Source organism: Epinephelus moara, chromosome 16 (assembly GCF_006386435.1).
Source record: "Epinephelus moara isolate mb chromosome 16, YSFRI_EMoa_1.0, whole genome shotgun sequence".
Taxonomy (NCBI): domain Eukaryota; kingdom Metazoa; phylum Chordata; class Actinopteri; order Perciformes; family Serranidae; genus Epinephelus; species Epinephelus moara.
In genome coordinates this window covers 45,663,177-45,676,370 of record NC_065521.1, presented here as the reverse complement: position 1 = coordinate 45,676,370, position 13,194 = coordinate 45,663,177, and the positions used below count along the sequence as shown (strand labels likewise).

General features: G+C 43.4%; 2 protein-coding genes across 3 annotated transcripts in view; both read left to right on the top strand.

Moving 5' to 3' along the window:
• hdac6 (histone deacetylase 6) overlaps positions 1-8,253 on the top strand; it is a 19,868-nt gene extending 11,615 nt beyond the window's left edge. Inside the window, exons 12-27 of the mRNA XM_050064800.1 lie at positions 85-174; positions 532-638; positions 761-828; positions 950-1,097; positions 1,220-1,348; positions 1,661-1,829; positions 2,248-2,453; positions 2,533-2,725; positions 2,804-2,953; positions 4,011-4,188; positions 4,261-4,397; positions 4,484-4,702; positions 5,215-5,358; positions 5,454-5,597; positions 5,681-5,809; positions 6,549-8,253. Coding sequence (XP_049920757.1) covers positions 85-174; positions 532-638; positions 761-828; positions 950-1,097; positions 1,220-1,348; positions 1,661-1,829; positions 2,248-2,453; positions 2,533-2,725; positions 2,804-2,953; positions 4,011-4,188; positions 4,261-4,397; positions 4,484-4,702; positions 5,215-5,358; positions 5,454-5,597; positions 5,681-5,809; positions 6,549-6,617 — 2,280 coding nt within the window. The 3' untranslated portion in view covers positions 6,618-8,253. The remainder of the gene's footprint in view (positions 1-84; positions 175-531; positions 639-760; positions 829-949; positions 1,098-1,219; positions 1,349-1,660; positions 1,830-2,247; positions 2,454-2,532; positions 2,726-2,803; positions 2,954-4,010; positions 4,189-4,260; positions 4,398-4,483; positions 4,703-5,214; positions 5,359-5,453; positions 5,598-5,680; positions 5,810-6,548) is intronic.
• A 193-nt stretch (positions 8,254-8,446) lies between these two features.
• Positions 8,447-13,194, top strand: part of lhfpl4b (LHFPL tetraspan subfamily member 4b) — a 10,454-nt gene continuing 5,706 nt past the window's right edge. For both annotated transcript variants that reach the window (XM_050064798.1, XM_050064797.1), the window contains exons 1-3: positions 8,447-8,683; positions 10,986-11,206; positions 12,410-12,614. In XM_050064798.1, the coding sequence (XP_049920755.1) occupies positions 10,988-11,206; positions 12,410-12,614 (424 nt within the window). In that variant the 5' untranslated portion in view covers positions 8,447-8,683; positions 10,986-10,987. The remainder of the gene's footprint in view (positions 8,684-10,985; positions 11,207-12,409; positions 12,615-13,194) is intronic.

The following is a 13,194-nucleotide window of genomic DNA, read 5'->3' as shown; positions in this document are numbered from 1 at the left end:
GAGTGTGCTTGTGTGTGTGTGTGTGTGTGTGTGTGTGTGTGTGTGTGTGTGTGTGTGTGTGTGTGCTTGTGTGTGTGTTTTCAGGGGGAGATGTGTGTGAGTCCTCAGTGTTTCCATGTTCTGACTCACATGTTGATGAGTTTGGCTGAAGGTCGACTCGTTCTGGCTCTCGAGGTAAAAACACTCACACATCATCACTGCAGACTGTACTGGATACATGCAGCATTTAGTACACTCACACACACACACACACACACACACACATATATATATACATTATACATGTGTGTGTGAGTGTACTAAATACTGTGTGTATACTGGAGTATACACTGGGGCTGCCCCCTAATAGTGGACTAAACATTAGTCGACCAGAAAGGTCATTAGTCAAACAACAAAAAAACAATGTGAAACACTGTTAGGAGCTGTGCCTTGTCAAAATAAATCCGGAGTATACACATGTACTCTTAATACACACCTAGATAAATACTGCCTGAGTATATGTATATAGCATTATCTGTTGTACTCGCACAGGGAGGTTATAACCTGCAGTCGACAGCAGAGGGCGCTGCAGCCTGTATCAGAGCTCTGCTGGGAGGAGCCTGTCCTCCTCTGACGCCGCCCACAGCTCCGTCTGACAGGTAACATGTGAAACACCTGAGACACACCTGAGTTATCAGTAACACTGCTAGATTTGTAACCAACTGTCTTTCTGTCTGTCTGACTGCCTCTCTGTCCGTCTGTCTGTCTGTCTGTCCTTCAGCGCCCTGCAGTCGATCTCTCAGACCGTCTCAGCTCTGTATCCACACTGGGCCTCTCTGCAGACGCTGGGTGAGACTTCCATCACACTGCCTCAGCTTTTATTTTGAAAAGCAGAACTCACACATTCACACAGGGAAAGAACGACGACGCTCAACATAAACTTCCTGTCCTCTTCCTTTTTCCTGTGCAGAAGGCGGCCCATTTGCTGAGGGGCGTGTCATCAGAGCAACGACCAATAAGCACAGCACAAAGCTGACTGACCATGCCCCCTCCGTTACCACGACAACAGGTCTGGTTTATGATGAGAGTATGATGGAGCACCTGAACATGTGGGACAGGTGAGTGACCTCGTCTCCGCCCATCCTGTAGAAAACTGTGATGTTATATGATAATGTATGACGTGTAAACACAGTGCGTGTGTATGTGATGATAAAACTGTAACTCTGTGACTCACATGCAGACATCATCCTGAACAGCCTCAGAGAATCTTCAAAATCTTCTCCAAACATCAGCAGCTGGGATTGGTCGACCGTTGCCAACGGATACCAGCTCGCTTAGCAACGGAGGAGGAGTTGTCCAGGTGTCACAGGTACGTATGGTGCATTCAGGTGCTTCTCTGATGCTCCGTGTTCATGTTTGTGTTCATGAGCTTTAAGTCGTAACGTGGAAACAACACGGACGCTGTGAAGAAGACGTGCTGTGTGCAACATGTGAAATAAGACGTTTCTAACATCGATCAAACATGAGCCAAAATTTTTATTGACTTTCTGAGTCGTTGCGACTTTAGGGAGCGTTCTGGAACTCATTTGTCAGATTGTTCCGATAACACATGAAAGTGGTGATGTTTACAGAGGTTTGTGTGTGTGTGTGTGTGTGTGTGTGTGTGTGTGTGTGTGTGCAGTGTGCAGCACATTGAGCAGATGAAGGCCACAGCAGCGATGAAGCCCAGAGATCTGTACAAACTTGGAAACGAGTTTAACTCCATCTACATCAACAACCAGAGCTTCCAGTCTGCCCTGCTGGCTGCTGGGAGCTGTTTCACTGCAGTGGAGAGGATCCTCACAGGACAGGTACATACGGACACTGAATATGAGGGACGTCAACGGTTAACTGTTAGTTAGCCACAATATTCTTGACCGGTCATACATGTCGGTTTATAGCTTAGTTTTGCTACTCTGTGCACCACCCAGGTCTGGTAGAAACTAACTAGCAGCACAGCTCATTTAACGCTTCTAACGTCGTCCCGGAGTCACAAACCAGATGGTGATGTAACGAAAGCTACACACATTATTTTGGGGGAGACCGTAATATGGGCACAATGTTTCCGTAGCAACACAGTCTGCCACTGGGAACATGTTACCAGCTGTCATCACCGAATGAGCAGTGCCGCTAACCAGCTAACGTTAGCTCCCACCTGACCCAGGTGGTGCAGGACATTATTTACAGTCTGTGGTACGAGATGAGATGTGTTCCTGTCGGTCTCTCCAGGTGAGTAACGGCGTGGCGATCGTGCGTCCTCCTGGTCATCACGCAGAGAAAGATTTTCCGTGTGGTTTCTGTTTCTTCAACACGGCGGCGCTCACTGCTCGCCACGCCCAGAAAATCTCCCACAATGCACCACTGCGAGTCCTTATCCTGGACTGGGATGTTCACCATGGCAACGGGACGCAGCACATGTTTGAGGACGATGACAGGTGAGGAGGAGTGTCATGTGACAGGAAGTGATGTACAGTGAAATGAAGTGATAATGATGATGAGTCTCTCCCTCTCCAGTGTCCTGTACATCTCCCTCCATCGCTATGACAACGGGATGTTCTTCCCGTCTTCGATAGATGCTGCCCCTGACAGAGTGGGCGTGTCCAAGGGGGCAGGGTTTAATGTGAATGTGGCGTGGAGTGGCGGGCGGATGGGCGACTCCGACTACCTGGCAGCCTTTCACAGGGTTGTCATGCCGATCGCAACTGAGGTAACATCACACACACACACACACACACAGCGGTCAGACCTGAAGGAGTGTTCTGATTGGTCAAGCTTCTCTCTGCAGTTTAATCCCGGCCTGGTTCTGGTGTCGGCCGGGTTCGATGCAGCTCGGGGGGATCCGCTGGGTGGATATCATGTGACCCCGGAGGGATACGCCCACCTCACACACCTGCTGATGTCACTGGCGGGGGGGCGGGTCCTACTCATACTGGAGGTAAACACACAAACTGTCAGGTGTGTGTGTGTGTGTGTGTGTGTGTGTGTGTGTGTGTGTGTGTGTGTGTGTGTGAATTCAGTGAAGAGTGAAGATTAGGGAATTCTTAGGGGATTCTTGTGAAGGGAAGTGAAGTGAGGGTCTTCAAGTAAAGTGAATGGGTTATGAAGTAAAAAAAAAAAAAACAAGGTAAGTAAAGGCTTGTGATGTGAAGTGCATGGTTGTGAAATTATGTGAAATGAAGTGCATTGCTGTAAAGTGAAAGAAATTGAAGTGAAGAGTAAAGGGAAATTAAGTGAAGTGAGGGTTGTAAAGTGAAGTGAAGAGAATGTTTGTGAGATGAAGTGCATTAATGTAATGTGAAGGAAACTGAGGTGAAGGGTAGATGAGGAAAATGAAGTGAAGCGAACAGAAGTGAAGTGAAGGTTATGAATTGATTTGAAGTGACTGGTTATGAGATTATGTGAAATGACATGCATTGAAGTTAAGTGAAGGAATGTAAAGTGAAGGGAAGGAAGGGTTGTGAAGTAAATAAAAGTGAAGAAAAGTGAAAGGTTGTGAAGTGAACGATTGTGAAATGAAGTGCATTATTTCAAAGTGAAGGAAATTGAAGTGAATAGAAGTGAAGTGAGGGTTGTGAGATGATGTGAAATAAAGTGCGTTAATGTAAAGTGAAGGAAACTGAAGTGAAATAAGTGTTGCGAGGGGTTGTAAAAGGAAACTGAAGTGAAATAAGTGTTGCGAGGGGTTGTAAAGTGAAATGAAAGGTTGTGAGATGATGTGAAATGAAGTGCATTAATGTAAAGTGAAGGAAACTGAAGTGAAATAAGTGTTGCGAGGGGTTGTAAAGTGAAATGAAAGGTTGTGAGATGATAAAGTGCATTCATGTAAAGTGAAGGAAAGCGAAGTGAATAGAAGTGAAGTGAAGGGTTGTAAAGTGAAGTGAACAGAAGTGAGGTGAGGGTTGTGAAGTGAATGGTTGTGAGATGATGTGAAATGAAGTGCATTAATGTAAAGTGAAGGAAATTGAAGTGATCTCTCTCTTTCTGTCTCTCAGGGAGGTTATAACTTGACGTCCATCTCTGACTCCATGGCGATGTGCACCAGCGTGTTGCTAGGAGATCCCCCTCCCTCCTTGGTGTCGCCCCTCCCCCCTCCACATCACTGTGCCGTGACAGCGATCAACGAGGTCATCCGACACCACGCCCCCTACTGGAGTTCGCTGAGGATACACAGTGAGTGCAGGACTTCATCTGTTTTATATTTTTTAATGTTATTGTTAATTACTTCCCCGATTTTTCTCTCAGTCCCAGAGTCTGTGCGGACGTCCCTACCCGCCCTGAAGCATCGTGGGAAACGTAGTTCTAAAGGACATGGAAGGAAGTCAGAGCAGAGCAGCGCAGACAAACCACCGCTGCCCCCTGCAGGATCGGATGAACTATCAGTAAATGTTTTAGATTAATATCAGAATGAGGAAAAAGGATGACATTAGAATATTGTGACTCTTATTGGTTGTGTTCCTCCAATCAGACGGAGGGTGGTCTGGAGCAGCTCACTCAGGGGTTGGCCAGTTTGGACATCACTGAAACCTCAGCCAATAACACTCCTGCTACGTCCACCCCCGTGGGCGGGGCCAGACCAAAGGTTCGCCCCAGCTCGGAGAAGGTCACCTGTGAAGGTGAAGTGAAGGCGGAGTCTTGTGACGTGACACCTGAGCAGAGCCAATCAGCAACAAGTACCCAGCCTCAGGTGAGCAGGAAGTCCATCAACGGCCTGGAGTAATTGACTAGATATAGATTATAGATTTATAGATTTATTATATAGAGGTTATAGATATATAGATTTAATATATATAGATAGAGAGAGAGAGAGGGAGAGAGAGAGAGAGAGAGAGAGATTTATATTTAGTCATATTTTATAGATATAGATTGTATTGATGGTAGATTTATGTATACATACATTACAGTTTACGAATATATGGATTTATTATATATAAATATGTAGATAGATTATATATAGATTCATATATATAGATTAATTTGTATAGATTTGCTATATATGAATTATAGATGTAAAGATTTATTTTTAGATTTTAGATATATTATTAATAATTTCATAAAGACAATAAATATATCCAATTATCTTATGTAGATTATAGATATATAGATTTATATATATAGAATTTAGATATACAGATTTAATATACAGATCATAGATAAGGTCCATCTTCATGTCTTTCATACTTTATTAACCCTTCACAGGCTGTTGCCGTGGCAGCATCAGAGTCGGTTGCCTCCGGAGACAAGGCTGCTGATGGAGCGGGGGCAGAGCCAGAGACAGAGGGAGCGTGTGGTTGGTCGAAGCCTGAGACGTCTCTGGAGTTGATTTCTGGAGGACAGACGGACGTCAGAGAATATTATTTTTATATAACTAAATGATATGTATTAATACCTGTCTGTCTCCATGTCACTGACCTGTCTCTGTCTGTCTCTGTCTTCAGACTCTGTTTGTGGTGGACCCTCTGCCCTGGTGTCCTCACCTGGATGCTGTGAAGCCCCTCCCCCCCTCAGGTATCGACATCTTCCAGCCGTGTCAGGACTGCGGCTCTGACGCTGAGAACTGGACCTGTCTCACCTGCTACCAGGTGACCTGTCTCACCTGTCCATCACACAGTCTGTCTCACCTGTTGATGATGATGTTTCTCACCTGCTGTCCTTCCTGTCTCAGGTGTTGTGTGGTCGTTACGTTAATGAGCACATGGTGAATCACGGTGTTGTTTCTGAACACCCGCTGGTGCTGAGCTTCAGTGACCTGTCGGTGTGGTGCTACCTGTGTGAGGCCTACATACACAACCAGGTGACCTCATCATAATCACAATATGTCATTAATATGGAGATGGATTAGTGCCAATATTTCGTACGGAGATAAATTAGTGCCTATAGTTGTGTACGGAGAAAAATTAGTGCCAATATTTGTGTACGGAGATAGATTAGTGCCAATATTTGTGTACGGAGATAGATCAACTGCCAATATTTGTGTACGGAGATAAATTAGTGCCAATATTTGTTTATGGAGGTGGATTTCTGTCAGTATAATGTGTGCGAGGAATTCGACAGTCTGTGTGTTAATGTGAAATCTGTGAATTTATTTCCACAAATGCAAAGAAAGATTTGTAAAGCCTAAAAACTATTTTGTGAGTGTGTAATGGATCTGCAGATACACAAATAAAAAAAAAAAGATTGTTTGTTAAAGCACATGTGTAGGCTGGGATTTGAATTTCCTGCATATATTTTGTTTTTTGAAGTTAGATTTATAAATAAAAACTGGATTCACAAATTTGTGAATGTTTGTAAAATTGTCGCAAATACGTTTAATTTCTTTGTAAATTAATTAAATTAATTTACTGTTGGTTTTTTTGATGGACTTAATATATCTGCAGATCCGATTGTGTTTTAAATTTTCAGATTGCACATTAAGGCTGTTGATCAGTTCACACAAATAATATTGACACAAATCTGTCTCCATACGTTTATTATTGTCAATAAAACATCTTCATCATTTAAGATCAATAAACTGAAACTTTTTTCTCCTTCAGATTCTGTTTGAAGCTAAAAACGCTGCTCACTGCGCCAAGTTTGGAGAAGAGATCCCTCCATGGAGCTGAGAGGAGGAAGAGGAGGAGGAGGAGGAGGTGGAGGATGGTGTAAAAACCTGACACTGTTACTGTCTCTCTCCCTTTGGTGTGATTGGACTGTTGCGTTGCCATGGATACAGCACACCAGCAGTGGTGCTTTGTGGGAAACGTAGCGATGTCTGCGGAGTCTCACAGCTGCCAAAAAACAAACAAACGAAGTGTTTTTATTTTTTTAAATCCAGATTGGTGCTGATCATCTTCATCATCTCCATCATCATCATCAGCAGGCCGTCGGTTCAGTTCCCTGAAAATGTGACGAATCACCAGCAGACTCTGGGTGCTTTTATTCTGAAAAAATACTGAGCAGAAACAAAGTTTATCGAACAAAAAGAGCCGATGGAGGAGTAGTGATGATGTCATCAGGAGGTCACGCCCACAAACAGCTGCTCAATAACAACAAAAATCTGCAGTTTTATTTTCATTTATTAACTACAGGAAGTTTAAACTGAGATCAGCCGGAGGAGAAAAATAAAAGTTCAGTAAAATAAATAATCAGAACAGGAAGTGAGAAAATAAACGCTCGTAGAAACAGACGAGTTGTCTGCGTCATTTGAAATTGTTTCTGTCTGTAAATCATTTAGACGTTTCAGAAGATGCCTGAAAAACAAGGTGTTTATTTCGCTCGTTGTAAAAGGCAAAAACACCAAAAAACAACTGGATGAGGAGACGAGTCAGAGTTTGTGTCCGTGAACGCATCATGTCGTTCCGACTGGTTTAAAAACAAAGAATAAAACAGGAAGTTTGTTTCAGACAGAAAAAACATGGATGAAAAGTTTTAATAACCAGTTTCTGTTGAAGACGAGATTTTGAAATGTCCAGATAATTTTTACTTTTTAATTTTCAGTTTTCTTTTGAACAGAAGGACGTCCTCACTTCAGGTGCGTTTGATTTTTACACCTAAGGAACATTATTTTATTGAAAACAGAGTTGTGTCAGTGTGTAGCTGCAGACTGAGAGTTTAATTATCAGGTCTGCGCTTTAATTTGAAAAGTCTGAACATTTAGTTTCCTGTCAGCAAAGTTCAACATATGAAGACGTTCAATCTTTAAAGCTGCGGACGGAAATATACAAGAGTCAGAAGGTCCTGTGTCTGAGGTGCGTTTGATTTAAAGACTGAGGGACGGTGAAGGCAGTGTTAAGGTGGAGACAACAGGAGTTTTGTGTGTTGTGCAATATTTGTGTTTGTAAATGTTTTATTACTATTAAAATGTTTGTATGTATCTTTGTTTCCTGCTGATGTCACTCATTAATAATTAATTTTAATTTTCCTGTACTTTACTTGAGTATTTCTATTTTCTGCTACTTTATATTTTTACTCCACGTCTCAGGGGAAATAATTTCACTGCACTACATTTAACAACAATAACAATAAGTAAATACACCCTGTAGTCTGAGTACTTTTACTTTTGGTACTTTCAGTATACTTTGATGATGATGATATTCTGATACTTTTGTACTTTTATCAGTAGCACAAAGTAATAATTTAAATGCAGGACTTGTTCTCAAAAGCTTAATGACAAAGTAATAGATTACATGTAGTGCAGTACATGTGTATAATGTATTACTTACAGTGGTAATTTTGGTAACTGAAGAGTAAAAGTACCTCTGATGTGTCCCTCAGTGTTTCTGAGTCCTGATGTTTCTTCTTCGTGGTTATAAATGAGTGAGATCATTTCCTCAGTAGGAGAAGAAGCTGATCTCGGGTCAGCCTGCAGGAGGCGCTGTGAGCAGCTCCATCATATAAACACGGTATAAAGCGCTGAGATGAAGCAGAGTATCGATCCTTTGCAGCAGATCGATACTGTCTGATAACCTGTTCATCATCTCGGCCTGTGTCAGTGTGACTTACTGATTACAGATCAGTGCTGGTGGAGGAAGATCCACATCCGGGGATGTAGAGCTGCCTCCTCCTCCTCCTCCTCCTCCCTTCATCCTCTCCTCCGCCTGCATCCTCTCATCCTGCAGACACACACACACACACACACAGACAGACAGACAGACAGACAGACGGACAGGTGCATCTCCTCCCGCTGCAGGTGCGTTTCCGGTTTTTCTTCTTTGATCTGATGTGTCGATGTTTCTGATTTCAGATCAGCTTCTCTTTCAATCACGGCTGTGCGCGCGCGCGCGTGTGTGTAGAGGTGATGATGTAACCGGCGGGATGTGCGGACCGTGTTTATGTTTATCTTAATGCTGATTGGCTGTCAGGAGCTGCCTGACGCAGTTACTGATAAAAACTGAACATTAATGAAAATCTTAAACCGTCTTAATGTTCACAGAGTATCAAATATAAACGTGTATTTTTATTGATATTCTGCCAATAATCGATAAACATGGCAGGTAAATGAAGGCTCAGAGCTGTGACTGGTGTCAGGTGGAGCTTCAGGTAGAACAGTCACTGTGGCTCGAGGAGGCTGAGTGTTGGGAACATGCGACTCTTTGTGAAAATCCGCATTCTGGAACATTTGACTGGATCATCCGGTGACTCCCAAACACCAGCCCGCTGCTGCAGCATGAAGTGATGAATCCTGACAACACTTTATACAGCCGCTGCAAAAATGGGACACTTCATGTTTTCATATTTAAAAAAAAACAAAAACAGAAATGAAAGAAGACACATAATTTTAACATTTTAATGTCTTGAATCAGCCACACGATGAAAATACAACAACACAACTGAGTTATGAAACATTAGAAAGTATTCAGCATCTTTTTTATATTTGGCCTTTTAAAAATCAAACAGCTCTCAGAACAGTTTGATCAGGGACTGTTCGTTATTCATGGAGGAGGGGGGGTCATGGATTTTCCTCCAGTCACTCAGGGAGTGTGAAAACAGAACTACTACTTATGCAGTAATGGAGATGGTTGAAGAAGTAACAAAAGTGATAGAACATAATGAGTACTCTATTGGTATCTGTATTGACTTGCAGAAGGCTTTTGACACAATAGATCACAGCTAGTTATTGAGAAAACTGGAGAAGTACAGGATACAGGTGTAGCTTACTCTAGGATGAAAAGTTACTTGGAAAATAGGCATCAGTGTGTGGAAATTAATAATATTAGGTCAGGATTCAGAAAGGTCACCTGTGGAGTACCCCAGGGATCTGTGATTGGTCCAAAACTTTTCATACTGTATATTAACAATATATGTAATGTTACAGAATTGTTAAAATGTATAATTTTTGCAGATTTGGAGATTTACAGGAACTTGTGTTGGCTGTAGAAAAGGAACTGGGAATACTGAAAATTTGGTTATGAACATATTGAAGAGTTTTTGAGACAAAATTTCTAGGGGTTCTGATTGATCATAAATTGACATGGAAACAACACATTGATTATGTTAGAGGTAAAATCTTGAAGTCTATAGCAATCCTAAATAAATCTAGGGATATACTAAATGACGAGGCCTTGTATATTATTTATTGTTCACTTATACTTTTAAAACAATTATAACTTCAATAACACTACTACAAAAACGAGCCATGCGTATTATTAACAAGGCTGATTACTATGATCACACTAACCCACTGTTCATTAATTCCAATATTTTAAAATGTAATGATTTGCTGTATTATAAAATAATGCAAATAATGTTTAAAGCTAAATCAAAGTCCAGACTCTGTACAAAGGTTTTTTCTGTGCATGAGTGTGAATATGTTTTGAGAGATGTTTGTAAATTTACAGTGCAAAAAGCTAAAAAAGGGATTAAAAGAAGATGTATCTCTATTGTTGGAGTTTAAGGGATAGTGCACCCAAAAATGGAAATTCAGCCATTATCTACTCACCCATATGCCGAGGGAGGCTCAGGTGAAGTTTTAGAGTCCTCACATCACTTGCAGAGATCCAAGGGGAGAGGAGGTAGCAACACAACTCCACCTAATGGAGGCTGACGGCGCCCCAGATTCAAACGTCCAAAAACACATAATTGAAACCACAAAATATCTCCATACTGCTCGTCCGTAGTGATCCAAGTGTCCTGAAGCCCCGACATAAAAAGTTGTTTGGAAAAACGTCATTTGAACTCTGTTTTTAGCCTCATTGTAGCCTGTAGCTCTGACTGCCTCTCTGTGCACCGCGCTCACGTGTGCACTTGCGCGAGACCGTGAGACATGGGCATCGCCTTCATGTGTGTTCACGTGCTTTCGCTGGTCTCGTGCGCAGACCTGTTGTCCTCATGCATGGACACTTAAATCTGTCCTCTAGTGGGAGCAAATCACAGCTGACACAAAAGTGGACGAGGTAAAAAAAACCCTGAACAGATGTGACCAACAGTGATGAGTCATGATTATTATAATCTTTCACACTTTACATTTAAGTTAATCTCTCTGTCTCTCTCAGTGATGTCGGTGTCGCCCGCCCTCGCCGACCTCTCTCGCCTCTATCAGACAGAGTTTGTGCGGAGTGCCCGGGCCGTCGGTGTCCTCTGGGCCGTCTGCACGCTCTGCTTCGCCATCATTCAGGTAGTCGTCCTGGTGCAGCCGTCCTGGATCGGCACGGGAGACACTCGCCATCTGGGGGCGGGACCGGCCCCGCCAAGCGGCACCCTGGGACTGTTTGAGGTGAGACACATGACGCAGTGACCATCCAATCACAGCTGAGGAACATGATACAGTGACCGTCCAATCACAGCTGAGGAACATGACGCAGTGACTGTCCAATCATAGCTGAGGAACATGATACAGTGACCGTCCAATCACAGCTTAGCAACAGTTACTAGTCTAGCAGGTGTTTCTATGGAGACGTTCATGTCCAACGGAAATCAGATGTTTTCAAATGTACTGATAATTTGTCTCCGTTTGTCCCTGTATGTCTGTGTGTCCCTGTATGTCTGTGTGTCCCTGTATGTCTGTGTCCCTGTATATCTGTGTCCCTGTATACCTGTGTGTCCCTGTATACCTGTGTGCCCCTGTATGCCTGTGTGTCCCTGTATGTCTGTGTGTCCCTGTATACCTGTGTCCCTGTATATCTGTGTGTCCCTGTATACCTGTGTGTCCCTGTATACCTGTGTGTCCCTGTATGCCTGTATGCCTATGTATGCCTGTGTGCCCCTGTATGTCTGTGTGTCCCTGTATACCTGTGTCCCTGTATATCTGTGTCCCTGTATACCTGTGTGTCCCTGTATACTTGTATGCCTGTGTGTCCCTGTATATCTGTGTGTCCCTGTATATCTGTGTGCCCCTGTATACCTGTGTCCCTGTATATCTGTGTCCCTGTATACCTGTGTGTCCCTGTATGCCTGTGTGCCCCTGTATACCTCTGTCCCTGTATATCTGTGTCCCTGTATACCTGTGTGTCCCTGTATGCCTGTGTGCCCATGTATGCCTGTGTGCCCCTGTATGCCTGTGTGTCCCTGTATATCTGTGTGCCCCTGTATACCTGTGCCCCTGTATATCTGTGTGTCCCTGTATACCTGTGTGCCCCTGTATACCTGTGTCCCTGTATACCTGTGTGCCCCTGTATGCCTGTGTGTCCCTGTATGCCTGTGTGTCCCTGTATATCTGTGTCCCTGTATACCTGTGTGCCCCTGTATACCTGTGTGTCCCTGTATGTCTGTGTGTCCCCGTATGCCTGTGTGTCCCTGTTTGCCTTTGTGTCCCTGTATACCTGTGTGTCCCTGTATACTTGTGGGTCCCTGTTTGCCTTTATGTCCCTGTATACCTGTGTGTCCCTGTATGCCTGTGTGTCCCTGTTTGCCTTTGTGTCCCCGTATACCTGTGTGTCCCTGTATACTTGTGTGTCCCTGTATGCCTGTGTGTTGTCAGGTGTGTGTGGAGTCAGACTGGCCGGTCCCGGACTGTCGTGGTGGTCTGTCCAGTCTGTCCCCTCTGCCATCCTTCCAGTCGGTGGCGGTGTTGGTGGGCGTGTCTCTGTGGGCGGTGTGGACCAGCGTCCTCTGCCTCTGTCTCTTCAGGTTCTGCAGCGCCGCCACTGTCTACAAGATCTGTGCGTGGCTGCAGCTCACTGCAGGTCAGTCACTGGTTCTACTGGACCTGATAATGATCGTCACAGTCAAAATGGTGAAACTTTGTTGTGCTTTAGACTGAACACATTCAATCAATCAATCAATCAATCAATTTTATTTATAAAGGCCAATATCACAAATCACAATTTGCCTCACAGGGCTTTACAGCATACAACATCCCTCTGTCCTTATGACCCTCACAGCTGATCAGGAAAAACTCCCCAAAAAAACCCCTTTAATGGGGAAAAAAAACGGTAGAAAGCTCAGGAAGAGCAACTGAGGAGGGATCCCTCTTCCAGGACGGACAGACGTGCAATAGATGTTGTACAGAACAGATCAGCATAATACATTAACAGTAATCCGTATGACACAATGAGACAGAGAGAGAGAGAGAGAGAGAGAGAGAGAGAGAGAGAGAGAGATGCAGGACAGACGGTAATAACAGTAGCTTACAACAACATTAATGAAAGTAATAATATTATAGTTATAATTCTGGATACTGTGGTACAATATGTTGAAAGTATATATTAATATCTGGCAGTATACATGTGTGACAATAGTCATATGTGTATAATAACAGTAGAA